The sequence below is a fragment of the Sparus aurata genome, chromosome 10, assembly GCF_900880675.1.
Source record: "Sparus aurata chromosome 10, fSpaAur1.1, whole genome shotgun sequence".
NCBI lineage: Eukaryota > Metazoa > Chordata > Actinopteri > Spariformes > Sparidae > Sparus > Sparus aurata.
The window spans coordinates 28167196-28194586 of NC_044196.1; the positions used below are offsets into that span (position 1 = coordinate 28167196).

At 44.1% G+C, this 27391-nt stretch overlaps 1 protein-coding gene across 2 annotated transcripts in view; it reads right to left on the reverse strand.

Moving 5' to 3' along the window:
• fgf11a (fibroblast growth factor 11a) overlaps window positions 1-27391 on the reverse strand; it is a 120411-nt gene that overhangs the window by 10199 nt on the left and 82821 nt on the right. For both annotated transcript variants that reach the window (XM_030431456.1, XM_030431457.1), the window contains one exon: window positions 4443-4641. In XM_030431456.1, coding sequence (XP_030287316.1) covers window positions 4443-4641 — 199 coding nt within the window. The remainder of the gene's footprint in view (window positions 1-4442; window positions 4642-27391) is intronic.

Here is a 27391-nt window from a genome sequence, read left to right on the forward strand (position 1 = left end):
CTGCAGTCTGTGTTTTGCTTTCAGCACTTTGTTGTAAATGTCTTCAGATAACATTGTGTGCAGTAATAACCTACATAACTGTCAGCCATTGTGCCTTTTTTTTATAGTGGCTGCAACAATGTGAACATAACCTTATTCATTCGAGATGTGAGTTAGCCGCAACTTGATAAGGAAAGCACCTGGATCACTCCCAAACTTGCATTTTAAAACTGCACTGATGAACGTTTTATATGAACAATGGATCAAATAAGGATTTATTTAGCAAAACAGGTCATCCTTAAGGGGTAAGCTGTGTGTTGGGGAAAAGCTAGCAAGCTGCTAAAAAGTCAGCAATTTGCGGTGGAGCATTTAGCAGCTAAAGACTCATACTTCCCTCAGGAGATGGGGGAGACCAGAAAAGAACACAAAGTGTGTTTGTCACTGTCCGTGTTGTGTTTACAGCACATTCTGCTGCCCCCTAAGTGACCCCAGAAATGAATTAATGCAGCTCTAACAATGATCAGAACATTCCCTGATTATTTACAAAGAAAGTTTGAGAGGGATATTATCTCTCTGCCTTTTGCTGCACCTCCTTTATTATAGGATTAGACATGCACACAACTACTTTTTTTATTTTTGTCTCAGACTAAATAAGGTAGACAGAGAAAACAAAGAGTTTAAGTGAATGACTAACTTCAACATGAATTACCGACAATTTTTGTAAGGTAAATGTACAATGGAAAATCAATATCATAAAATAATGTAATGTAACACAGTACAGCATGCCTTTAGTAAGACACAAGTCATTACAGTTATTAGAAACATTTTAAAATCCCCATCAGTTCCAGTTTTTAGTACTGTGCCTACAGGCATTTAGCAGTAAAGTAAAATTCTGAAAATTCAGCATGACATATAAAGTTGAATACCTTTTGATATACAATCACAACTCAAGGTCGACTTACTTATTTCTTTTATACTAAGGAAAGCGGGGTGTTTTGTCAGCGTAATATATCTAATTACTCTTTTCAAGGTCAAGATTAAAGTTTAACCCTGTAAGACCCAAATATAGAAAAACCTAAAAAAAAAAATTTTTGACCCTTCAGATGTTGTTGTAGGAGGCCTCTGATGCAGAAATGAAAGAGTTTTTGAAAAAAAAAAATGTTTATGTACGTTTTTAGAGAAATGTTGTAATATTGCAACGTTGGGCTTAGGTGGGAGCAGAATTTCTGTATGTGTACTCATGTTCTCTGAACAACAATTCAGAACAACTAAGGATTCATTTGCAGAGTTGATTGCTTACTTAGCCCCATAAAGGTATATAACATTAATAATAATCACACATTCATATTTTTATGAAGAATTTTTAAAAAAAAGAATTATTAAATTGCTTTTTCTAGTGACTTCTTCATTCCTTTTTTCCTTTTCATGGCTGACTTTCATTCATAGTATAAGTCCCAAAAACAGTTCTTGTCCTCTGAAAAGCGAAGGTGAACATCACACTTGCTGCATTGCATGTTAGTGTATCCTTTAATGCAGTGTCTGCAGCTTCCTCTCCCTGTCTTCACTGGGAAATGCGCAACTAGGTCCTTGCGTACATCCAATGGGAGGTGCACTTCTCTTGGATGGTCTCTTCTGAGGAGTCAGAGGGCTTCCTGATGTCACTGTTGCTGGGCTCCCTTGGCCTGAAGATGGTCATCCTCTCTTTGGAGTTTGGAGCGCCATGTTCACCAGGATGAGAGAGGATGCTGGCTGTGCCTGAAACTGTCTCCTGTTCATTGTCTCTTTGCTAGAGATCTTGAGAGAGGATGATGGTGTGCCAGAAGATGTACATGTACCTGTGACAGGATTTGATGGGGGACCTCTATTTGGCTGTAAATGAGTCCAACAAATCCACAACTCCCATGTACTTGTTGTTGGCACCAACAATGTAAGGCCTCTCAACTTCAGTGTAGGTTCGGCTGGCTTTGTCCCAGCGTTGAATCTTCTGCACAGGTTCAGGTCCAGCAAAGGTTGACACAAGTTTGATGGCCCTGTTGTCAGACCATTTGACAGCACAGATGTTGTGATTCCCCTCCACTCTGACGTCATCGCTTCCTCTCCCCTTTTTCTTCAAGCTCTTCTCGTCTTCAAGGTCACAGTTGGGCAGGCGCACCTGCCTGGCTGTTCCCACGTAGTGAATTCCCCAATGTTTTCCAGGCAGACAATACTGTCTGCTTATTGTAAGTCGCTTTGGAAAAAAGCATCTGCTAAATGCCCTAAATGTAAATGTAAATGGCTTAGCCTATGCTCTCTACTTATCATGCTAAAAGAAATGTGCATCCCAATCACCAGCCATTAAGTCACACAATACTGCCTTGACATGACAATACTGCTTGTAATGCCCTCTAATTATCATACTAAAAGGAAAACATGCATACCCCCACTTACATCCACATCAAACATCCAGGAAAATGTTCAGCTTTCTCAGAACTGAATTGTCTGTTGATATCCTCTTTGTGGACAAAGTTGTGGAATTTTAGGTCAGTCTGATCAAATTAACTAAATTTTTTTGGAGATAAACTTTTAAATCAGTCAAATTTGAACCCAAGGGTAGTATGTATACTTTCCATGTATAAAAAAACACTCTGTTTCAGGCAGTAGTGTAGTGGAGAGAATACAACCTGTTTGTTCCCACTGCAACAAGCCTGCTATTTTGACTACCACACTCACCCAACGTTGTAATATTACAACAATTATAAAACAAGCTCTAAATGAAACTTGATGAATCTATTCTACAAAAACTCCATATGTACATGTTCTAGACACTGTAATAACAACAAAAAAATATATAAAAGACATTTTACTTACTTGAATCTGATGAATTTAGTCCAATTAAACAAAGCAATGTTGTCCAAAGGAAACCATGAGAGGTTGTGTGAGTTCATGGCCATGAGGCGGGACTTTTAAACAAATGTACTATCCAATAGCATCGTGAGACTAAACAATAGGACCCAATGACTATGTAAATGTGGTAAAAAAACAAGATAAAATGTAACAGATTGGTTTTTAGGGTGGCTAAAGGTAACGTTGTAATATTACAACAGTGGGTCTTAGAGGGTTCATGCTTAAAGAGGACTATTACGTTCATTTCCAGCTCTGTAGTTTTATGATGGCTCTCCACTACAGTAGCTTTGCATGACACACTGATAAATAAAAACTACTTATTTATCTAATATTGGCTGTTTATTGAGCCGCTCAGTCCATTGTCTGGCTGAAAGAAGATGTTTTAGCTCCTGTCTTGATTGGACAGTGCTCATTTTCTTGCACCACCTCATCTTCGGGCTTGGTGGCAAAGCAATATGGGGCAGTGGAACTGATGAGATCAGGTCTCACTGATTACTGCACAAAATCTTAACTTTACAACTTTGTTCAAGGATTTTGGTGAAACTGGAAATGACTCAGTTATTTATAGAGTTCTCTGACGGACAGAAAGCTTAACTTTTTGCTTTGCTTGTTAGCTCAGTTAACCGTACAGCAGCAAATTAGCTCAGTTAGCCATGCAGCTGGCTGTCTCTGCCTGGACTGAGAGCTCGGAGCACTGGGGGAGCATGGGAGATTGGAACCTCGAGAGGTGAAGATATTCAGGCCCAGAGCGGGAGTAGGAACACTTGCTAACTGCATGGCTAACTGAGCTAATAGCGGCTAACGTTACAGTTGGCAGCAGTTTGTTTTGTGACAAGCAACTGTCTGTTGGTTTTCTACATAAAAACACGATCCAGATCAGATTGATCTTCGTGTTGCTTCTGTAATATAGACAGAAGTATCGACAGAGCTGCTGGACGGCACATCTGCATGATTTGTTTGCATGTTGTGCCTGGAGCAGACGACCAATAAATCAACTGATGATGATATGCCGTTAGGTAGAAAGTAAACAAAGATGTTGTAATGTAGTTTTCAGAAAAGTATGAAACCTAAGCTTTTTCTTTTCACTGATTACTTTTAGATACATCTATCTCATGATTTGAAACTCAAAAAAATATGATGCATCCATCCATGACATTACGCAGACCACAAAAAATGAGAAAATTTAAATTTAACTAAAAGTCTGCTTGGCCATTGCCTTTTATACAAAACAATGATGATTGAACGTATGGCAAGTTGATGCAATCTCTGACACATGATCGTCAAAACATTTCACGCTGTCCTCTAACTTCTTGGCAAAAATCAATTGATATACAGGAAGTAATGTGATTTACATTTCAAGTAGAGAAACAAAAAAGTAGCACAGGTGGTCAATTAGCCACCGTGGTTAACTAATTAAAGGAAAAGGTGGCACCGACAAACTTCCGCCACTCCCACCATAAACTGAAGGTCGAAGACTTGAGCTTTTAGCACCAGAGATGGTGACAAAAAAGAAGCAGCTGCACGATAACACTTCCTGCCCCCCCCCGCCTCTATGTGCGGTACGTCTTAATCCGCTTTACCTTCAATGAGTTTGGGCAGGAAGTGCGCGGCTCCCTTCGTCTTCTTCACACGGTTGCCTTTCATGACCTGTCCGTCTCGGTTGATGCCGATGTACCACGCCCGGCCCGACTGGGTCTGTCTGTACAGGATGGACGAGTAGGTGACGTAGTAGTTCTCGAACACACACTCCTTAAACTTACACTCGGGCGTGAAGTGTTCCTGAAAGACACGCAGAGACAGAAAGCGCGACATCAGGTCAGAGGAGAAGAATAACACATTTCGAGCGTCTGCCATTTTTTCTCTATCTCTTCTATTATTTATATATTTACTCTCCAGTTCCACCGGCTCAGCTGGGAATGGGAGGAAATGGGGCCCACATTTCATCGTGACAGGGTTACAGGAGCATCTGTGGCTGCATCAACAATCTGCTCACACACGCACGCACGCACACACACAAACACACACACACAACACAGCGACAGACTCATTCCAACATGTGCACACGCCTATTCGCCCACATGGACAAAGTGGTTCCAGCGGCGGGATGCCATAACTCAGCCGGTTCGGTTTACCTGTAACAAACAACAATCAACCGGATCCTTCACCTCCTCCGTGGTTTAACGAGCCCGCCGTCGGCCTTCAGCTCACACACACACACGCACGGTTCTGCATTAGACAATACGTCAACACCGGGGACATCCCCCTCCCTCCATCTCGCTCTCGTTACAGCTCTCACATATTCCCTTCTCCATCTCATATTCTGCCTCTCCTTCTCCACCTCGTTCCCTCCATCCCTCCGTCATTTGGTAACCTTGTTGAGGAACAAACCAATTTGCAGGATTGATTTGGAGCCTTGATGTGACGGGTAAGCAGAAAAGGCCTGAATAAGGAGTTTGCTCTCCCTCTCTCTCTTTCTCTCTCTCTCTTTCTCTCTCTCATTCATTTCTCACTCAACCTCTCCTCCTCCTGCTCTCCGGCTGCTATCTCTTCCCTCACGCTCTGCGCTGTCTGCCACCTCGGGCGCAGGGCCTCAACGCCTGCCTATATCCATTGTAGCGCACATAAACAAGCTAATTACATTGACTGTATCGCCCATTCTTTAATTACACATCCATTCACTTAGGCAGCCATTCATTTCCTCACCCACCCATTAACTTAGCTCCTAATAGCACGGAGCTGAATCCGAAAAGGTCTGGAGTCTCTTGGAAGGTGTAATCAGATTGCTATCATTAGCCGTGTTTGCTTCTCATCTTCTGCCGCACTCTGCATGTGTGTGTGTGTGTGTGTGTGTGTGTGTGTGTAGATTTCAGGGCAAGCTCTTCCGCATTAGAGCCTGCTTTGTAAAGCCTGATCACTGGCTCACACACCCATCCAGACACAGAGCTGCTCAAGTTCATTAATTGATTAATTAGGTGAATCAAACTGAATCTGGCCGTATGAGTAATGTGTGTGTGTGTTTGTGTGTGTGTGTGTGTGTGCGTGTGTGTGCTGAGGCTGCATCATTACCAATCCATGACCAACCGTGTGCAAAGGAGGTCTTTTCGATTTAGCTATTATCATCCTGGGAGACCAAAAAACGGGGAAGCAACAGAGGGAAAGACAGAGGCTGGAGTTTTATCGCTAAAACAAACCCTGATTTACCGATTAAAGACAAAATAAAAGACATCCGTTTATACTGAATTCCAGTTAAATATCGTCAGGGTGGTCCCAAACGCGAGACGCAGTCGGGCGGGTGCTGAACAGAGGGTGAGCTCTTAGTAAGAAGACGAAATCCCAAAAAACGTAGAATCCAAAATACAAAGGAGAAATACGAATGCGAAACAAAGTACAAATCAAAAGGCATAGTTCAAATCAAAAGATAGTAAGTAAGTACAAAACAGGAAAAAAAAACCTGATTGATAAAATAGAGGAGGAGCACACAGACTATATACACAAGGATGTAGTTAAAAAAAAAATGGTGGGAAAATCACACAAAGGGAGGAAAACATGACACATGAGGGCAGAACTTCAAAATAAAACAGCTAAAACCATGACAAATACTTCACAGACTAAAGGTTACAATGGCAGGACCAGTGGTGCAACGGTGGAAAGTACATTTACTACTGGTACTTTATGTAATACTTTATACTTCTACTCCGTAATATTCCAGTAAATATTGTACTTTTTACTTGCAAAACGTGTATTTGTCTGGTGCAGCGGCTACTTACTTTTCACGTTTTACCTACATTTTTAAAATACAGCACATTGGTAATGGTTAAACAAGTGGTTCCCAACTGTATGCAAGGTTGGTCTGAGCTTACCATACCAAAGTTTTATCTACTATGCAGAAATGGCAATGAAGTATTCAGCCTTGTTGTGGCGAAAGAGCCTAGCTGTAGCCCCTTTTCAAGTCCATATAATAAATCAGAAGAATTGTTTAGTCTTTAAGAAGAAACCAGTAAAAAAATGGCCTGTGTCAGTTTTCTAGAGCTCAATGTAACTTCATGAAATGTTTGGTTTTGTCCTTGAGCCCAAACCCCAAACATATTCAATTTAATAAAATAAGATGGGGAGTATGATTTCCAATGTACTTTTCTCTGAGTAAAGAATCTGAGTATTTCCTCATGTACTCAATTACTGTACTATGTAAATAAGTAAGTACATTTTATGACACTTCTTCTCCAATCTGACATCAATAGCTGCTCCAAGCAACTTCTAAAATCTAACACATCGGTATAAATGTAACTACTAACAGCTAATGAACTCGATAAAAATTAGTCTCGCCTCAACATGCTTAAATGCGCCAATAACGATAATTTAATCACAGTCTGACCATTCTGCTAGCTCATAAATGTTTGCTTTGGATATTCTTTTCTGTTTGGGTGCTCTTACTGCCTTTATTATTTAGTACAGCTGGAGGTTTGACAGGAAAGGGGGGGGGGGGAGAGGGATGAAGAGCAAGAAAGCACTGCTGCCAAGGACTCCTGGTCTTGTTGCATGGCTCATAAACGGTTTTGTTATTGCAAGTACATTTTTCGATGAATACTTTAGTTGATAAAGTTATGAATGACGAACTTTTAATGTAACAAAGTACCGATAAAGTGGCAAAGCATCACTGAATTAAATAAAGTACTTGACAGGACAGAGGGTAAGGCCAGTGATCACTGGAAAGAAAATCTATTTAGTTTTTAAGCGATATTAACATATTGTCATTCTTAAATTTAGATGAAAATATATTTCTGCTTTATTAAACAAATCTGCAATGTATTTGTTTTAGAAAGGCAAGAACTGACAGGAGTGAATGTGATGAATTTGTTTCACCTTAAATTCTTTCACAGTACAGTCCAGAAACTAAATACCAGAAAGATGTCGATGAAGGTTCTCAGTAAATCGAGGTGCTGTATCGTAGTCAACTGGACTTGTTTCAGTTTCTTGAATACATTTCGTGTCCCATCCAAGAGGCTTCCTCAGTTCTAACTAACTGGAGAGGAGTTGGCAGGCTTTTAAACTCTGTGTGGGAGTGTCCTTACAGCGTCGTTAAGGACATGTGTGAGCTCCTCTGTCCAAAGACCAAATACCAGAAAACTAAATCAAAGTCTATTAGCAACACATACTTTGTAATCCGCCCACTTTAGAGTGTAGACTGCTCTTTTTTTTCTGTGTCCGCATCTCAGTGTCCACAGTGCTGACAAATAAAAGGATAGACATGACACAGCGGCTGTGGACATGCATACGAAGATGGCTGACAGTTACCTTGCACACCATTTCAAATCCATGTTTAAACCGTGCATGCTTGGAGGTAAAAAGTCTGTCCTCGGAGAACCATTCATTTATGATTTCCCCTTGTAAAGTACACCTTGAATATTTGATGTGAATTAACTCAGTGTAATGCTTAGCATGGTGCTACGCTGACTGCACCACCCAGCAGTGTGCCGCCCGCGTGAATGATTGCATGAACACTCACCTCTGCGAGAGGGGCCGATCTAATCCAATTTCTTTGTTTGCAGCTTCGAGGGGAAGGTCTAAATATTTCAGTGGTTTTAACCATCATTGTTTCTCCTTTTAATTATCATTGCACTGGGAATTTCAACGACCACAACTTTCCGAAATGACTTCACTTCCCCCCCCTGTCCAGAAGCCAGCCACGCTCACTCAGTCACAGACAAGCACTCAGGTGCCATCAGCATTGCTGCTTTACGGGATAAGACACTATTAAGCAGACACATCATTCACACAGCAGACACACAGGGGAGCGCTGCACATCTGTCTGCACAGCGTTTACTCTGACTAGACTCCAGGCTGAGTTCGCTGATCACTTCCTCTTTCATCAAAAACCCGAGAAGACGGCCGGCTTCCTGCCACTGCTTCTCCTGCATCACCTAACGAGATACTGAAGGAGTAGAGCCTCGAGAGTGAAAGTCGCCCGAGTCCAGTAACCCTCATCCACCTCATCTGGGAGACAACCCAGACTTCATTATGGCTGCTGCAGTTCCTCTTGTGTTCACCAGGGGCTGCTGCAAACACACAAGGGCACCTGCTGCTGCTGCTGCTGCTGCTGCCGCCGTCCACGCTCCAAAATTAACTCGCGTCTACTTGCCACTCCATAATGCTCAGCCCTCTCCAAAGGGCCTCTTTTAGCACGCTAAGGACCACTCAGTCGCACAGAAAAGCCACAAATCCACACGAGGATTTCTCTCTGGGCTGCTTTTCATCCACCGAACTCAATGTTGTTTTGTGTATTTTGGGCAGTATTTGCTGAAATGTCGCATTATGGGATTTAGGGTGCGGGGACGGATATAAACCTGATGCAGCAACAATGCAAAATGATATCCAGGGCCTTTAAAGACTGACCCTCACTTCAAATATGATGCAGAGATAAAGTTTTGACACTTGTCAGTGTCGGTGCAGACTGAGTAGGATCAACATATTCGCTGGGATGATCAGAAAGAGAAATATTAAAACATAGAAACACACACACTTACTGATAACACCAAGTCAGGGTCAACAAAAGGTATCCATGACACACTTTTTGGCCATACATTGACTGACTGAAATCTTCTGCTGCAAACAGATAGTTCCACAGGAGATGAGAGGATATGTGTGTGTGTGTGTGTGTGTGTGTGTGTGTGTCTGTGTGTGTGTTTGTGAGGGTGTGTACATCCACTCATGCATGTCTGCTGTTGTGACAGAGAGACATGACGGATCCCTCTTACATCAGTGGGAGGCCACCCGGCGCCAGATGACATGCATACACACACACACAAATGCACGCACGCACGCACACACACACACACACACACACACCGCAACATCAGTGGTGACGGATGGAGCGGTCGCCTCCCTCATCACTCACTCCCGCAGACAGAAGAGAGGGAGAGCGAGGGATGGATGGAGGGAGGGAGGCGGAAAAGAGGAAGAGCAGGAGGAATGAAAAAGAGGACAAGGGAGAGAAGTACAGTGGGATTATTCTCCAGTAATGACACGCGCTCCTGTCTCATTTCCATCCGTTGACACCTAAAGACATTATTCAGGCGCGTCCGCGGGCGCACGGCAGCCATTAACCATTTTGCCTCCCATGCGCTCAGCTGGGGGATTGATTCCATGTAAGACCTCTGTGAAAAGTCAATAGGCATTAGTCCAGAAAGAAACCCTGGCTTAGGCTTTGATTGGGCGCTGCGACACGGCGACGCAACCGAGCGCGAAGAACTTAAAGCGACTTACAAGCTGCGATCGGGCAACCGCCGGTTAATCCAGGGCCTCTTAGTCGCAGACACTTATCGACCGCGTCCCAGAGGACAAATGTATTTCACCACGTCGATAGGCCACATGTATGTGTTTGTGCTGGACATGATAGAGGAATACAGGAGATGTGTTAAAGTTTTACCGCTTTCAGTAAATGATCTCTACGGTTACACGCGTCGGAAAGTACAACTGATCGATACCGGAAGGTCGGATGGCCTCATTCAAGCAAAATGGGCCTTTGTAGGCCACTGCTAATGTTTGTGTTCGATCAGATAGATAGATGTTTATGCTCATGAGCTTCAGATTCAACAGAGATGGGACAATGCCATTGTTATGCTGAGTCCTGAGGCAAGTCCCAAGTCAGGACAGGAAAGTGCATGATCAAGACTGACATGATCAAGGTCTGTCCCAGGTCAACTTCTAGTGCCTCAAGTCCAAGGACCTGGATGGTAAATGGACTGGATACAGTGCTAATTACATTCACATCCTGCTGTGCACAATAATTCATACACTGACGGCGGCTGGAGCGAACCTGCTCATCAGAAAGAAATGCAACAGTCTTTATCCAAAGCAGTCCACAAGATTCCGCGCCCAGCCATTCACACATACTGTATACTCACACAGATGGGACAGCCATCGGGAACAATTTCAGCTTCAGAGCATACTTCGACATGTAGCTGGAGCCGGGGGAATGAATCAGTCAGCCTCCAGAGCCACAGTCGCCCCTGAATCCTGATGTACCCTTCACCAAAAGTAATGCTAGAGGGAAACTTGTACTTCTTACTCCCCTACATTTACCTGTTGACCTAGAGATGAACAGGCTTTATGCAAAAAATATGATCTTAAAATAAGATGACTTCAGGTTAATGTATAGTATCTACCAATCTGACAGTATCTGAAATGATTCAAAACCGCCCTTCAAAATTGTGTCCTTAATGACTCTGTAAGGACACTCCCACACAGGGTTTAAACAGGCTGCAACTCCCTTCCAGGTGGTTTGAACTGGGGAAACCTCTTGGATGAATCAGAACTTTACTTGAGACTTTCAATTTCACTTCAAAGTGCTTATTACTCCAGTACAATGATTCACTCTTTTGGCAATTAATATGATTTCTACTAAAAACTATAATAAGCAAACAAAGTATGATACATCGATATGAGTGGGTCAACCCAACAGCATGAGATCCACCTCAACCGACTAAATAGCAAAAAATGGGGCATCCAGATGTCTTAGGGTTCTGTGGATGTTGGCCATGAAACAGCAACATCTGGCAAAAATGCCCCTAAAAATGAATACTATGTACATATTAATGCATCAGTGATAGTGAGACAATACAACATAATATATAAAAGTACAACAATCATGGGGATAGTGTCATTTGATGCATTATGAGTACTTTTTAATTATATTCCCCTGAGCTTTCACTTGTGATGGAGTACCTTTTACAGTATATTATTGCTGCTCCGACTTGAGGAAGTGGGTGCATGTTGCCATCTGTTTTGTTAAGCACAGCATGGTCTGTACATCTTAATGTGATTCCTCCGGTGTCATTTTCTTGTCCGCCTGCCTGCACCTTACTCACTTTTGCCTCCAGCAAAGACAGAAAGTGAATATTAAGCTGGGATTTAATGTCACTGAACTGAACGTTTCATGTGCATCTAAATCATATTTACACGTTCCTAAATGGAATTTCCTGCTGCTCTTTGTTGCACGTGGATGAGAGTCATATGATTAAAAAGGTCGTGAGGTCAAGTTCGCTTCGCGAGTCCGAGTCGGTCAGCCGACCGTCTGTCAGGCCTCCAGCCTGCGCCGACCCTCCCGTCTCTTCATTTCACAATCCAATAAAAAAAGACAGCGCCGTTAAAATATCCTGCGGAGGAAAGAAAAAGTGTAAGGGGATGGCTCGGGTTATAAAAATATATTGGATTGATCATGAATTGAAAGCTGTTTTCTTTCATCCGAGAAGCACCGGCTGCGACGGGTGTTTTGTGGGCAGAGGTAGTTCTTGCGACGCGACACAGGAAACCGGCTTTAACGGCCGAACAAAGAGATTTGTGCCCGATGCAATTATAGGTAAAGAACTGTCCATCATAATTCAGTTCACTGAAATGAGTCACTGTCAGCTCCATTTGATGCTGCGAGTGATACTTTGTGCTAAATCACCGGCTAATGACGCTTTGACGAAACATTTTAATCAGAACGTGAAGCCGTGGGGAAACAGGCATTTTGGCTGAGGATGAACCGTGCAGTGAAATAAAGTAGGGCGTTTTTTTTTTTGTCCCCCGAATGCTGAATGATGAAATATTTACCTGCAGATGCAACTCTTGTCAGAAGGATAAGAATCAGCACTAACAGCACACAGAGCAAGGTTAGCCTTACAGGAGCCTTATTTACCAGCAAAGCTGATTATTATCTGAGCAAATGAGCAAGGAAAAAAAACACACACACAAAAAAAACCAAGCTTAATTGAGGACAAACAGCTGAGGAAGCATCACAGGAGCTTGCAGAATAATTGTCTGAAGATAGGAGTAATTATCATTTATTAATTTTATGCACAACATGTAGCCCCCGCTGGCACTCTCCGTAGTGTTATCATCAGCACTGCTCTTTCAGAGGCTCCGTAGAAACCATCACTCAGCATTTAGGGGGAGAAAACTTACACAGAAAAAAACAAAAAACAAAAAAAAAACTTTGATTTCCAAGGCAGCACTGTGTTCTCAGGTGAGTAAAGCAGCCAGCTCTCAGAGTATTACATCCACAAGCATTAAGTGAAAAATAACCTCCGCCGGTCGGAGCGCCCTCCAGTCCGACATTAGCGTCGGCTAACAGTTTGTTCGCTTGAGTTTTTCAAGGGAGCACTTTTTTTTCTGGTAGACTTGCACAACAACTGATAAGCACTGCTGTTAAGGAAATGTTCACAGGAAAATGAAATGCTTCACTCTAGAAAGGAGAATGTGTCTTGCTCACTGTGGCTGTGCGTGAGTCTGCTGGATCACTGTCGGCTGCAAAAATGACAAGAAGGGCAAATGACTGTAGCTCATATTCAAACTAATTTGAAAGGCCCCATGCATATTTTTTGTTTGTTAACTTGTAAAGTTCGACTTTAAATCTTATGTTATCATATGTTTAATTTGTGTAATGCATAATGACAGATGCAAACAAACCCCACCCCACAGTATTTGGTTCTCTGGCGGCTAATCCCTCCCCTAATATTCAGGTTTTGTGAACCTGAAATGGCCCTTCCCACTCCCACTCCATCACAGAGTGTGTTTCGGTTTGTACTGCCGTCACACTCACAGGTGAATAAAGCACCCTTCATTGAGTCTGAAGGCAGAGGCAAGCTGAAACAGGAACTATTTGTTACTTATCTTAACCATTGTCGCTTGTCAGCATCTTTTGGAAAAGGGCGTTTCTGATTGTAAACAGCCGTTCGTTTTTTACCCCGGTGTTCATTAGTCCATGTTAACAACAAATGAATATGTCTACCATTTTCTAGACTAGTGAAGGGTATATTTGATCTTACAGCAACACTATGTGACTTTTAAAGCTACTGACACTTTGGGTTGATGGCTTGGGCACAACTCCAACACAAAGCGTCAGTTTATGATGACCTGAGGATGAGACACAACAACTCAACACTGCCTCTTCCCCAGAATGTATTAAAATGTACCATTTAGGCTGTAGGTAACTTAAATACATATACATGTCGAACACCACTGGGCATTACAGTTGGATTTTCAACCCGTTTCCACTGCAGGCTAATTGGTTTTGAATGTGCTCAATGTGACAGATGTGCAAATGGAGTAGAAGTGGGCGGAGGAAAAAGGGAGCAGGGGGTATATGAGTCATTACCCAAAGCAATGGGCTGATAGATGCTAAAATGCTCTGTAGAATGCAAATTCTACTTGGTTGATAATTCTTTTATGGGTTCCTTACAATCAGCTTTTCACTTGCGAAGTCACGTGACCCATTGTTAACATGAAAAGTCTGATTACAGCAGCTTTAAAATGCTCGGAAAAACAGATTTTTATTATTTTTTTCAGATTCAATTCAAATTTCATCTGCTGCTATAGATGGTGAGATATGGTATGATTGATGGCTCCAGAGCAGCTACCAAATGACGCTTAAGGTGAGCTTGTTTTATCAACTTCTGCTTCCAATGTCAAGAATGGGCGTCAAAGAAGTGGAAAGTTAACAAAAGTGGTGATGAATAGCAGAAATAGGCTATTTTGCTAATTGTAAATGTGCAATATGGAGGTGACTGCCAGAATTTGAAAGTAGCTCCAAAACAACGGGGGCAAGATAACCACGAACTGTTGCTTAAAACACAGCTTGCTGCAGCTATCTTTGGCATGAGTGGCCAGCTGCTGTTAGCAAGTAGCTCAGTTAGCAATGGAGCTAAGTGGATCTATTAGAAAAAAAAGCTACAAACCGTCACCTCTTGCAGTACAAAGTGGTGTTTGGAGATAAGGATGGCGGGGGCTAGCAGGTTAGCTTCTGCCACCCGATACATAGATGTCCTTGACATATCTTACATACTGCCCCTTTAAAAACAAGACATGATGTAAGCTCTAGGCTTGACAGGTAAGACAGCAGTCATTTCTCAATGATCTGACAGCCCTCCCAGGTCACCGCGACTCAGACGGAACAACCTCGCCGCCGACTTCAAAAGTCTTTTCCTGATCGCCACCTCTCGGCCCGTACTGCTCCCCCCGTGAACTCTCATGAGTGTCTGTGAGTTGCTGACCGACAGAGAGGAGAACAAAGTTTTGGGCAGTTCAGGCGGAGAGGGGTCCACGCCCGTGCCAACATTCTGGCATTTACAGGGACGCCCTGAGGAGCGCTGGAGCCTGACCAGGGCCGATGCACTCGCAGCATCCAGAACACACACACACACACACACACACACACACACACACACACACACAAACAGGCAAGCAGGAGAACCATCCCCAAAGCATATATGCAAACCGACATGCTCCTGATATCTGAGCGCACAAAAGGACGAATAAAAACGACACACGCATGACACAACCCTTTGACACAAACACATGGGCAGACAAATGAGCGGAGATGAAAAAGCAGACGCACACACACACACACACACACACACACACACTCACGCTGTAATGAGAACAGCTGGAGAGGGTGCAGGCGGGTGCACAAGGGGGAAGAAGCAGGGAGGGAGGGAGGGAGAGAGGAAGGGATGTCCTCTGCCTCTCACCTTGACTGCCAGACCCTCGCTGTGCGTTTGGGGATTTTCCAAAAGGGAACCAGAGGTAACCTGCCTTCCCTCCGCACTGCATTTTTCATCTCTCCTTCCCTGCTCCTCCCTCCACTTTCCTTCCTCTACCTCTCCATTTTCCCTCCTCTCTGTTTTGTCTCCGTCTTCCCTCCATCCCTCACATTTCCTTTCCTTTCCGTCTCCTTCCTCAAGGCCACGTGTGTCTGCACACCCCTGCTGCCACATCAGAGACAGGTGTGTTTGTGTGTGTTTGCGGTGCGTTTGTGTGTGTGTGTGTGTGTGTGTGTGTGTGTGTGTGTGTGACAAGTGGGGGGGTCGATCAGAGTGCGAGAAAGGAAGGAGAGCAGAGGAAAGGAAACAAGAGTGCTGACTCAAAGAAAAAGAGACAAGCCGTTTCTGATTCGATGGGTGGGTGAGGAAGGTCAGAGGAGAGGAGTTGGAGGCGAGAGGAGGTGTGTGTGTGTGTGTGTGTGTGTGTGTGTGTGTGTGTGTGTCTGCAGGCAGCTCGGTCCTCTCAGGTCATACTGTAAGAAGACTTTGTTGAAAGCTTTGCTGAGGGAACTGACTAATTGCCAGTTTGCCACCTGTCAGGTGTGTGTGTTTGTGTGCATGTGTGTGTGTGTGTGTGGTGAAGGATGGCAGCCAAGGACTACTTTTATACACCACATGCTTACACTGTCTACACCTAAGGCTTGTAATCTCAGTACATGAGGCAGCACTTGTGGGTATTGCAGGCAGGGGATGAAAATAAAGACATCAAAATTATTTATGACTGTGTGGACGACTGTTGTGAGGTTCAGTTGTTATTATGGCGCCGACAGACAGTGAGATCTCAGTTTATTGTAAGCCACACCGTGCTGCGTGGATCTGATATATTTGGCTTCAGCGCCAAGGTTGATGTACGTAGACTAATGACGCTGATGCTGTATTCCTGTTGGTTGGCTAGTAGACTTGGTCACAGCACTAGTCACACAGTGAGGCCATATTTGGTCTCAACACGGTCCGCATAATTGAACCTCACCCACAGTAGGTTGGGATAAGACATAGAACTACCATTTTCTAAAGCCACGTCCAATCATGTCGCCATGTTTCTTCACGTTGGGTCATCTTTTGTTGGGGACGCCCATAATCAAGCAGCGCATGCCAACCTTCAGAGTCAAGATGGCTTTAAGTGATGGAATTTTAAATCTACAGTAATGTCATTATGATAACTGATGTCAGATTATGGCTTTAGGCCATGCCACTAAAACTTACTTGTACTCCTTACTCCTAATTATCAATTAAATTCCAATTAGATTAAATTTTAAAGGAACTTATGTAACTTTTTCACCTTAGAATAACAGCTTCAGAATCATTTTGACGGGACAGTTACTTGTCATAGGGCGAATGGTGTCTGCAATTGTTTCGGGGGTAGGATCACAGCATTACATTCATGTTTACTTCAAGATACCAGTTTTTCAAGGCACGACATTCATCTGACGTGACGAGTTTTGCTTGTAGCAGGCACCTACATTGCGTCTGACAGCTGTTGTGTTACGCTAAGAAACTGTTGGTGGCGCCAAATGGCACAAAATGCCAATTTGTACATAATGTTTCTCCTTTTTTTATTTTCACCTTTCTTTTTATTGACTCTTAGAGAATATTAAAAACTAAACTTAGAGGCACCTAGTGCAGCTTTTGAGCGCTCATGGTAGGCTGTTCCCTGCTTTGTTGGTTTCTTGTGTTTGATGTGTATGCGCACAGAAGCACATGAGTCATGCATTACATATTACTGCTGACAAGGGTAATGTCCGGTCTTTGAGTATCAGAGCCCTAAAACACGAAAATGCACTGCTGGACCGTGTCAGCTGGAGGGCAGCGACGTCTGCATGAAAACCGGTCGCCGTACTGCACTGAGAAATGCAGCAACATGGCAAAGAAGAAGAGGAAATATTCTTGAAATGTGAAGCGAGGGGAATGCAGACGCTGACATACTTGTTAGGCGTCAAATACACACACAATGTGTTTTGATGGGGTTATGGAAAAATTGCATTTTTTCTATGTGGGGCATGCTACTGTTTTAATGACGGTCGTGTGCTCAGGAGCTCTCCAAGGTGCTGATCCTGCTGCAGGAAGCAGCGAGGGGAGCTCTCCTGAGTGCTGTCTCTCATTCTCCCCCTGCCCACAGAGCCAGAGCACTCGGCTAACTCACCGCGTCATACCATTAACGACACGTGACTTCAGAGTTTCGGCTCACTTTCACGGCTCTCACACGGCGGGCGGCTGTTCTCGACATCAAATTACGGCCTGCATTCGTCGAACGGACGCCAGCAGGATACGCCAATGAGCAAATATATCAACTTGGACTTTTTGACTCTAGGATGTCTATGTTATTCAGACTGATTTAAAAGTGTGTATTGGATGAAGAAGAAGAAGAGGAAGTAAACAAGTCTCTTTCCTTTGCGTATCAGTAAACAAAGAACACGATGCCGGGTGTGTCTGTTCTCATAAGTTTTACGGGAAAGTTTAAGAGAGCATCCCCTGAAAAAAAAAAACTTCTCCGAATCTATTCCTGCATGAATCCCGTGACCTACTCTTTACAAGAACTCTGCAGGAAAACCAGCGGACTAAATATCTTGACGACACCACGCTGTATGCACACACTCTCCCCCTCGCACACTCTTCTTCTCCGCCAGTCTCCACAGAGGAAGGACCCGCTCACCGTTATAGAACGCGGCGATGATGATGGATGTTGCTAACTCTCTGTATCACCCGAGACCATCCACCCCGTAGAACTGGATTTGTAAGACACGGAATTTATACAGCGCAGATCCCCTCATATAAAGAAAATCATTTACAGTAAAAAAAAGCTTGTGTACCCATTCATGCTCGGTAGCCTGTAAACTCATGCAAAGTGTATCTGTGCCTGCAGCTGTGTGTGTATGCCAGTCCTCTTGCGAGAGTGTGTGTGTGCGTGTGTGTGTTTATGGGTTGTTAGTACAGATCAGAATGCAGAACAGGTCTCCCCGCCTCTCAGCTCATCGGGACAGTCGTAACTCTTGTCAAAAACACAGCAAGGCTGTTGTGTTGGCGCCGGATGTAGCTGCGGCATTTTAAGGTGGATGTGAAATCCTCATGTCACCTCCTCCTCCTCCTCCTCCTCCTCCTCATCCTTCATGATGCCCCACATCTTCCTCTAACCATTCCCCCCATCCTTCCCCTCTCATCTCTTCCTCAAGCCTCCCTTCCCTCGTTCCCCAGGCATCCCCACCTCCTCTTTTCCCCCGTCGTCTCCGAGGTTGGTCATGTGAGCAGAGGTGTTCCCTATTTAGCGGCCGGTGCCTCGGTGCATCTCTAAAGGAGTCCCAAGTGGAGAGCTAGGAGGAGGCCACAAACGGTGCAGAGAGGAGGGAGGGAGACTGAACAACAAGCAAGCAAGAGGCATGGGAGAAGCATTAGGGGAGATAAATGTTAGGGGGAACCCAGATCAGGGGTGAGGTTGAGTGTAGAAGCCTGTTGACATTGAGACTACTTGCAGAAGCACTTGGAAACTCTGGTACTATTCACCACAACAGCTTCCTGCAATTCTTAATATCTTCTCTGGACCTTTCATTCAACAGTCTTGCAAGCTGTAAGCAAGCTAGTTAGCTCTGCAGCTAATGCGACAGTAAGTTCAAGTAGTTTATTCAAAATTGCGTAGTTATGCCAGGAACTCCTGTCTCATAAACACCGTGAAGAACCTTTCTACCAGTTTATACATGACGCGACAGAGGAGCCGCCAATACCAGTGGGCAGTACGATGAAGCTAAATAAAAACATACACATTTTGAGCTCTATCTTCCCTCAAAGGTCAGCGGCATCAAGATGATTCTTTACTGGTCGGCTGCATGCACTCCCCAGAAGGACAACAGCTTCAGTAATTTGTCCCTGACAGTCATCTTTTTACTATCCAGGGACAACAGCCTGTTGCAGCCATGGTAAATAAAGACGAGGGCGCAAAGGAGGAAGTCAGATGATGTCGTTCAGGAGCGGAGGTGCCCAAACCTTTGCTCTTGGGGGGCCCAAACTGAAACTTAATAGAGGACGAGGGGCAAAAAGCATGTATACATCACATTATATTGCACTGTCCTATTGAATTGTAAAATGGTACCAAGATCCACGCTCCCCTTAATTGACTGACTTCCTGCACAGGAAGTCACTCCGCCTTTTCTTTTCTTCTAGAAATCTTATAGTGGGCCAACTTTGACAAAAAGCCCTGTTCTAGAGCATAGGGAGGCATGACGACAACCGTTCATGAACCTCAACCAAGTAACTGACCAAAACCTTGTCCTGCAGATAGGGTTGTAAAAGCACAAAGCACTTCTACTGGCGTTTTTTTCCATTACATCTGCCGGCCTGGCACCAACCACAGCGTGTCTTAAATCTTGGCCCTACTTCGGAGCAGGTCCATTGCTCAGCTCGCTGCTCTAAAACTGGTGCCAAAAAGAAAATCGCCAGGTCTCGAATGAATTTATTTGCAAAATCTTTGCACTTGTACATGCTGTTGTGACCCGGGCTTTTAAGGAGAGACCAGAATAGAACAATACGTCAGACCAGTCATTGTCTGGATGTGGTCTGACGTGGCTTTAATCCAACCTGACAACTTTATCAGAAAATATTTGAACTTGCAAATGTAACGCAATGTTGGTGACCTTGCAATCACAGTGTGACTTTAAGCACTGTGCATTGAATATGGAAAACTGTTCAGAGAGCGTCAGTCGTCTCAACATGCTATCGACACACATGCTGTAGCCGTGTTTGTCTCTCCCCTGGAATCGCAGGTGAAAAGAGGCGGAAAATGGGTTTTATTTCTGCCTCCCTTCCTCCCCGCCGTTGACTCACAGTATTGGGTCGCTGCGGAGTTGTGTTTTTTTTCATCCTCAGAGTGTAGATCCACAATGTCATCCGACGGAATAAAGTTTTACTTTGCCAAACTTTCCCCCTGTTAGCTGAGGAGAGTTTGGCCAGAGCCGGTCCTGGGTATCGGAGTCCGGCCCAATTATGTCTGCCTGCCTCTGTCAGATTGTTTATACCTGGCTGCACATGTGTGTTTGTGGGGATGTGGAGGGTGGCTAAATTGCACAGGGGGTTGTATGAGTGTGTGTGTGTGTGTGTGTGTGTGTGCAAACACGTTCATTTTTTTGCACTGTGTGTGTGTGCCTTTTACAACATCTCAAATTCCACCCCCCTCCCCCCAAACATCCACACATCACTCCTCCCTCCCTCCACACCGCCATCTCCCTACCCGGGAGGCTTTTCCGGAGCACACGGCTAATAAAGTGGGCCAGGTCCACGGCTGAGCGCTATTTTTATCAGAAAGCAATTTTCAGGAGGTGCCCACAGGTAAGCGGGTCCCAGTGCCTCAGACAATGGAGCCATGACAAGGAGTTTCCCCCCCGCCATTAACCTCTGCTGAGCTACCCCTGCGAATGCCCCGCTGCTCCAGGAGCACCGCACAGCCAACCGCATAGACCCGGTCCTGGTCCCTGTGTTAATATCAAGGCTTCCAAGGGAACGTTCATTGCGTCGAAATCCCTGGAGACTACGGACTTCACGACTGGTGACCCCAAATGATTGTTTTTTCCTCTTTAAATGCATTCTCTGGATGCATGATCTGAGATTTGTAGAGGCGACAGACGCGAGGGCCGGAGCAGCGGTGGGCGGGGAATGAAAAGAGATGTAAGGTGACCAGATGAATAAAGGAACCGCAGAGGTGCAGGCGACTGACTGATGAAGTGGAGGAGTGTATTGTTTGGGGTTTGTAGAGACAGATGGGTACACGCTGCCCATCTGGCCTCTCTTTTTTAATGCAGCTGGACTTTCCAGCACTGCGAAGAAGAAGTTTCAGTCTGTGCATGTTATTGCCAAAGAGTCAGGCTTCAGTTCTGACTTGATTAATATCATCAGTGAACCGAGGCAAAGTGAAACGTCTAAGTGTATAGATGTAGGTCACTCGGTAGGACTGTATGGGAAGGAGCGTTTTGCCCAGTCTGTCGTCTCTCACACTATAGCCTAGCTGTCCAACAGATGAGCACCTGTACTAAATCAAGCAATACAGTGACACACCGCCACAAACCAGAGTGAGATACGAGGGATTTGGATTAGATGAATTACTGGGTATGCGCTGTTGGGAAGTATGTGTGTACATTTGTCTGTTTAAATACATTGGTTGTCTGATTAGGAGAACGTGATCGGATGGGGCGGGTCCCAAGCAACCAACGAGCCAATCGTCACCAAGACGACAATTCAAATTTTGAGAAGAACATGTCAGGTCCACAAGAAGCATGTATTGACCCTCAGGCATTTTTATCCTATGTCACTTTAAACGTCTACTCCAATACATACATATTGCAGGGTAGTAAACGTACTTAACTGAAATGTATATTATTAACAGCTCAGTTACTACTTACACTAAAAATGAGGGTTTTAAATACAAAACATATGATCAGACGTGACCATATACAGTATATACTATGTTAATTTCTGCAAACACTCATGTACAATTACCAGTGACGGAATGTATCTCGATGTAACTCAGTACGTGTACTCAAGTACTGTGCAATTTTGATGTACCTACACAGGGGCGGTTCTAGGGGGGGTCAACAGGGGCCAGTGCCCCCGTAACTCTGAGTCTGGACCCCCCTTTGGCCCCCCCGACAGGGAGTCTGCATTAATAATACGATGAAAGATTTCTTGCAATGATTTTGTTTTGAAGGGAAAAGGCAGAAATAAAGTGTCTCAGCAGTTTACTACCCAATCAAAAATGCTCAAATTCTAAACACTGCTTTGTCTGAATGAGTGATTTATCTTTTTTTTCGGGTTGTATGTGCCCCCTAACAAAAAACCCTACCTGGCCCCCCTATTAAAACTGGTCTAGAACCGCTTACACACTTTATACTTACACACCGTGATATTCTGGAGGCAGATTGCACGCTGCATCTGAGCCAAATTTGCAGTATATACTGTACACGTTAGTAAATACATATATCATTTAATCGTGCTTGTACTTTTGATGCTCAAGTACATTTATGGATAGAAAGTCAACTTTGATACTTAACATCAGAGAGTTTTACTCAAGTATCACTCATATCTGTGAGTTCTACTTTAACCAACATAACATTTCAACACAACATCTTAACTTTTACTAATTTAGGACTTTGTTCAAGATACTTTTTTTCTCTTCTTAAACTGGTATTGACTGGGTTTTTGGTTACTTGATGGCAGCAAAACAAGCTGTAATCACAACACTGATGTATCATCACCCTATAAAGTTGATATAGCATATCCACAAGACACTGAGTCATGTTTCTTGGAATGAATTTAAGTCCAATATTCACTTCTCTCTATGCTCTGTGTTGCAGACTTAAACAGATTACGTTTAAATTGTAGATTTTACTCAAGGAACAAATCGTCTTAACACTCTCCAACACTGACTGTGCAGTTGCTCGTATTCCCACGTCTCCCGGGTATCTCGCATTTCTAATCAGCGTGTGAGTCATCATGTTATACCGTCATGTCGTCCCCAAGGCATGCCACCTACATGTGTCTTGCGCTCGCTGCATTACGCCCTTACAATTAACATTCACCTGGGACAGCTGTCACTGAGCTGGCGCCGTGACAGTTCTGCTGAGCCAGCGTTAAAACGGGAGACATCAACTAACCTCGCTTGATTGGTATCTGAGGAGATGCTTCATTTCAGTCAAAATATGAAGGAGCACGCCCGTCACAGAGGTGAATTTGAAGCGAGCCGAAGTGATTAAGTGCCTCCACGTGTCTTTTCCGCATTAGTGTCAGTTCGGATTAGATTAAGAATATATCCTGTGTACGGACGGGGCGCAGTTAAAGGCGCGGGGAAATAAAGAGTGAGGAGGGTAAAAAAAATAAAAAATAAATAAATAAATGAGAGCTGACCGAGAGGGAAAGGTTTGAGGACAAAGGCGGAGAGAGGGGAAAGGAGAACAGAGAGGTAGAGGACGGAGCTAGGACAAGGACGGCAGATAAGGGACACATCAAGACAGGGATATATATTCTGGATAAAAGAGGTTCACGGGGTGACAGGAAAAAGCAAAGGAGGAGGAAAGCGTCGACGGCGGAGAGAAGAGAAAAAGACAAACCACAAGAGAGGCCAACCGACACAAATGGCCGGACGGGGAGCGAGACAGACTGACAGGCGAGTAAAAGCTGTACAAGAGAGACAGACGGGGAGGGTGGGGGGGTAAAGCGAGATAGGGGAGGAAGGGGGGGGAGAAAGATGAGCTTGGTGGCGTTTGTTGCTCCCAGCGGAGACGTTATGTTCGCTATGAGTCTGGGCCTGTCAGGCCATCCTTCTCCTCCTCCTCCTCCTCTTCTCCCTCCAAGCATCCATCGCTTCTCCTTTCCCCCCCCGTCTCTCTTTCCAACCTTCCTCCTCGCAAGACAGCGACAACAATCAGCCCTGTTTGTTATTACTTGTGGTTAGATCCGGCCTGTCCTGTCAATCAAATCGCCCTGCCACCCCTCTTATCCTCAAGGCGTCTGAGGAGCCCCTGGCCTTGAATACAGATTCAAGTGCGTGGCGTTGTGCGGAGGCACGCAAGAGAAGGTCAGAGCAGTTTACACGGCGGCTTTACATCCAGCCCTTAAGCTCACGGTTTAAGCTAAAGGTGTCAGCAGGTGTCTTAAACCATTATGCACATTTTAATGTAAATGCAGGAAAAAAAAAAAAAAAGAAGGGAAAAATGACGCTTGGCGGTGACTCACTCCTCCGTTCTCCATCTCACCTCTATTATCGTCTGGTTTGAAACGAGAGGCTCATGTAAGGACAGAAAGGACGATCGCTCTCCGTCATTTAGTCCGTCACTCCCACTCCCTTTTTATCGATCCTGCGCACAACAACATCACAGTTTCCCAACGAGACAGTACATTACTCTCTGGTGAAAGTTTGCATTTCCGCTTTTCTTTCTCCGTCTCTCCTCAGTGCCAGAAGAGGCAACGAAGTGTCACTTGGGTGATTCTCCCAGGGCTGAACTGATGAGAAGGGAAAAAAAAGTTCATCCCTCTCCAGTAAAGCACTTCCTGTTTACTCTCTTCCTTTGTCCTGGCGGGAGCTACTTAAACTGCCTCTGTGTTAAATGTGTCTGGAGGTTTAAAGTGTGTCGTCTGCTCTGAACGTAGCCACGGAGAGAGAGAGTGGAGCTGGGGATTTACCGTGCTTGCATGTGATCAATAATTCATGCCGCGTGTTTGCAGGGGAAACACCACTGTGCAAACTTAAGTAATCAGATGTCATGTACGTGGGTGTTCAGTGTGTGTGTAAGTCCAACTGAAATGTAAATCATACAGCAGCTATTGGGCATATTTTTTTCATAAATAGGATGAAGTAGGGGGATCCGGCTGCCTCAAGACTGTCACCATCACAGCAACGGTGAATCCCATGACATCAGCCTGTAACTTACCCCCTTATTGAAATCATGATGCAGTGTAATGAAGGGAGTGTTAAATTTACACATAAGTAACTAGCAGCATGGCTCTCAAGGCAGCTGGTACACTTTAAAGCGATGATGCCTAACATCTCTGCGTTTGACAAGTCCCATCAGGATCCAAGATCAGGATCCAAGATCAGGATCCAAGATCCCACGCTTCTTACATCCATTGTTTTGTTTTGACTGAGAGAGTCCGAGCAGCAGATATTACATACTGTGTGTTTCACCGAAGTTCTACCTATTAGTGATCACAATTTAGACAGCCCAATTGCTTCAATCTGCAAACAGATGAAACAATCCTCCACGTTAAGTTCTGTGCAAATTCATGGTTTTCAGTCACGTGGCCCGCCCGCTGATCTGGAGGGGCAAAACACTAGACCAAGATGGCGGCTCTAACCGTATTTCCCGTAGAGACACTGCATAAGCTGGTAAATTTCCCCTAGCACAGTTATTTAGATCACCTGTCATCCGTAGAACAGGAACGATACAGACATAAACTGCAAGTGTTGGGCACTTGCGATCCATATACTTCACCCGCTGCGGTATTTCAGCCGTTAAAAACTGCCAGGTCCCTGGCAGAGCTCGTCTGCGGTGACATTTATGTGTGCCTTGTGGAGAATCCCTAACCTTATACTGCTGCCAGGATGAAAGCTTATAAAGGTACAGACAGTAGGTACTCAATCTGGATGATTAAATAATGCTGCCGTTAGGGAGGTGAAGAGCAAGAAGTTCATTGTAACAGCAAAGATGGGTACTAATAAGCTAACTTTGGATATTGAACGTTATTGTTTTAATATTGTTGTTGTAAAATGTACCCTGGACATCAGCAAAATAATCCCAAACAAAGTGCAAACACAAGCTTAAAGGTGTTAAGGGATTTCCAAATCAATGCGTTTTGAGTTTATTTGCAGCATCCAAACTCCTCAGCTAACTAGCTAACTTTAATTCATTAAGACCACTGTGGTTGTTCGCCTCGATAGACGACAACAAAGCACATCAAAACGGTTACAAACAGATGTGACTTATGGCTAAAAATATGATAATCAATAAAAGTATATACTATATACTATATATATATTGGAATTCGATAGAAGCATAGCCTAGGCTTGTCTCCTAGCCTGTTAGTGCATCCGACAGCACAAGAATTATCTGACATTTTGGCAAAACGAAACTGCGAAACTGGTTCCAAACAAAATGTATCGCTTGCTTCCTATGCTGGCGGGCAGTGGGGAATTAACTTTTGCCCTCCAAAGGGGCGGTCCCCTGGGAGCATGACACCACATGCAAACTATGAATACCATGCATAAAAAATGTAAGATGAAATGTAGAAACACAGGACTTCCCGCCATGTTTAGCAGCGTTTGTGTTCCGTGTTTCAGTGTTGACTTGTTTCAGTTAAGACATGTGGCATACAATATCACATATGATGCAATGTTTCCCAGTGTTTATTTTTGTTTCCATGATGATGAAGGTCACCTGACTCTTGCCTGCTCTCCACAGAAGTTAAAGCAACATTTTGTAGACACTGGCATTTTGTGATGTTTGGCGCCCCCCACAGTTTCTGACAACAACAGCAACAACACTGTGTTAAATACAAACCCTAGGTCTGTAACAACTTGTCAGATGTAATGTAACAACAAACCAAACTCTTAATGTCATAACGGTGTTACGTGTTGAAAACTTGAATCATGAAATAAAAAAAAAAATCATATCTCTGCAATCAATGTGTATTATTGATACTAAGGATATAAAACAGGTTTGTCAGTGTAAAAATACACTTGATTTTCTGGTTAACTTTAAAATGTGTGTTGATGGGTCCCCACAAGGACCCTACGAGGTGGCAAGGCAGCCCTAAAACTACACTTCTGTGAGTGAACCCTGGTTCAGAACCTTGCTGTGTCATTGAGTAAAAGACTCAAATCTCTAGGAGATCCAGGACTGCTGTTCTACAGCTCCCCCTGACCTCTGACCTCCCTGCGGAAGAAGGGAAAAGAGAATTTCTCCGTGGGGCATAAGTGACCTTGACCAAAAATTGCTTGTGGGACTCCTCTCCTCTAATCACTTCTTTTCTTTCTTGGGGCTACTGTCACATGTTTCATACCTCAAACAAGATTATACGACGAAAACAAAGTGGAATTCATGATCAAGCACATTTCATTAAACAAATACGTAGCACCGGGTTGCAGGCTTTTTAATTAGCTCGCGAGATAAACTGAGGTCACCACAGATATTTCAATATTTACGAAAGGTGACTTTATGAAATTAGATTAGGTGATTAGATAAAATTCCAGCGGTCCGCATGGGGAAAATGAGCTGTGGCGGCAGAGGCAGAGAAAAATGAACGAGAATAAAACAAACAGAAAACTACTGAAGACGATACAAAAAAAAACAAAGGCGCTTTAAACGAGGACGATGCGCCTGATGAATAAAGATAAATGATGGGGCTTAAGAGGGCCGAGCTGCAAAACTACTTTTCTCTTTTCTTTCAGCCATTACTGGCGAAACGTACAGCTGGGAGGAGGT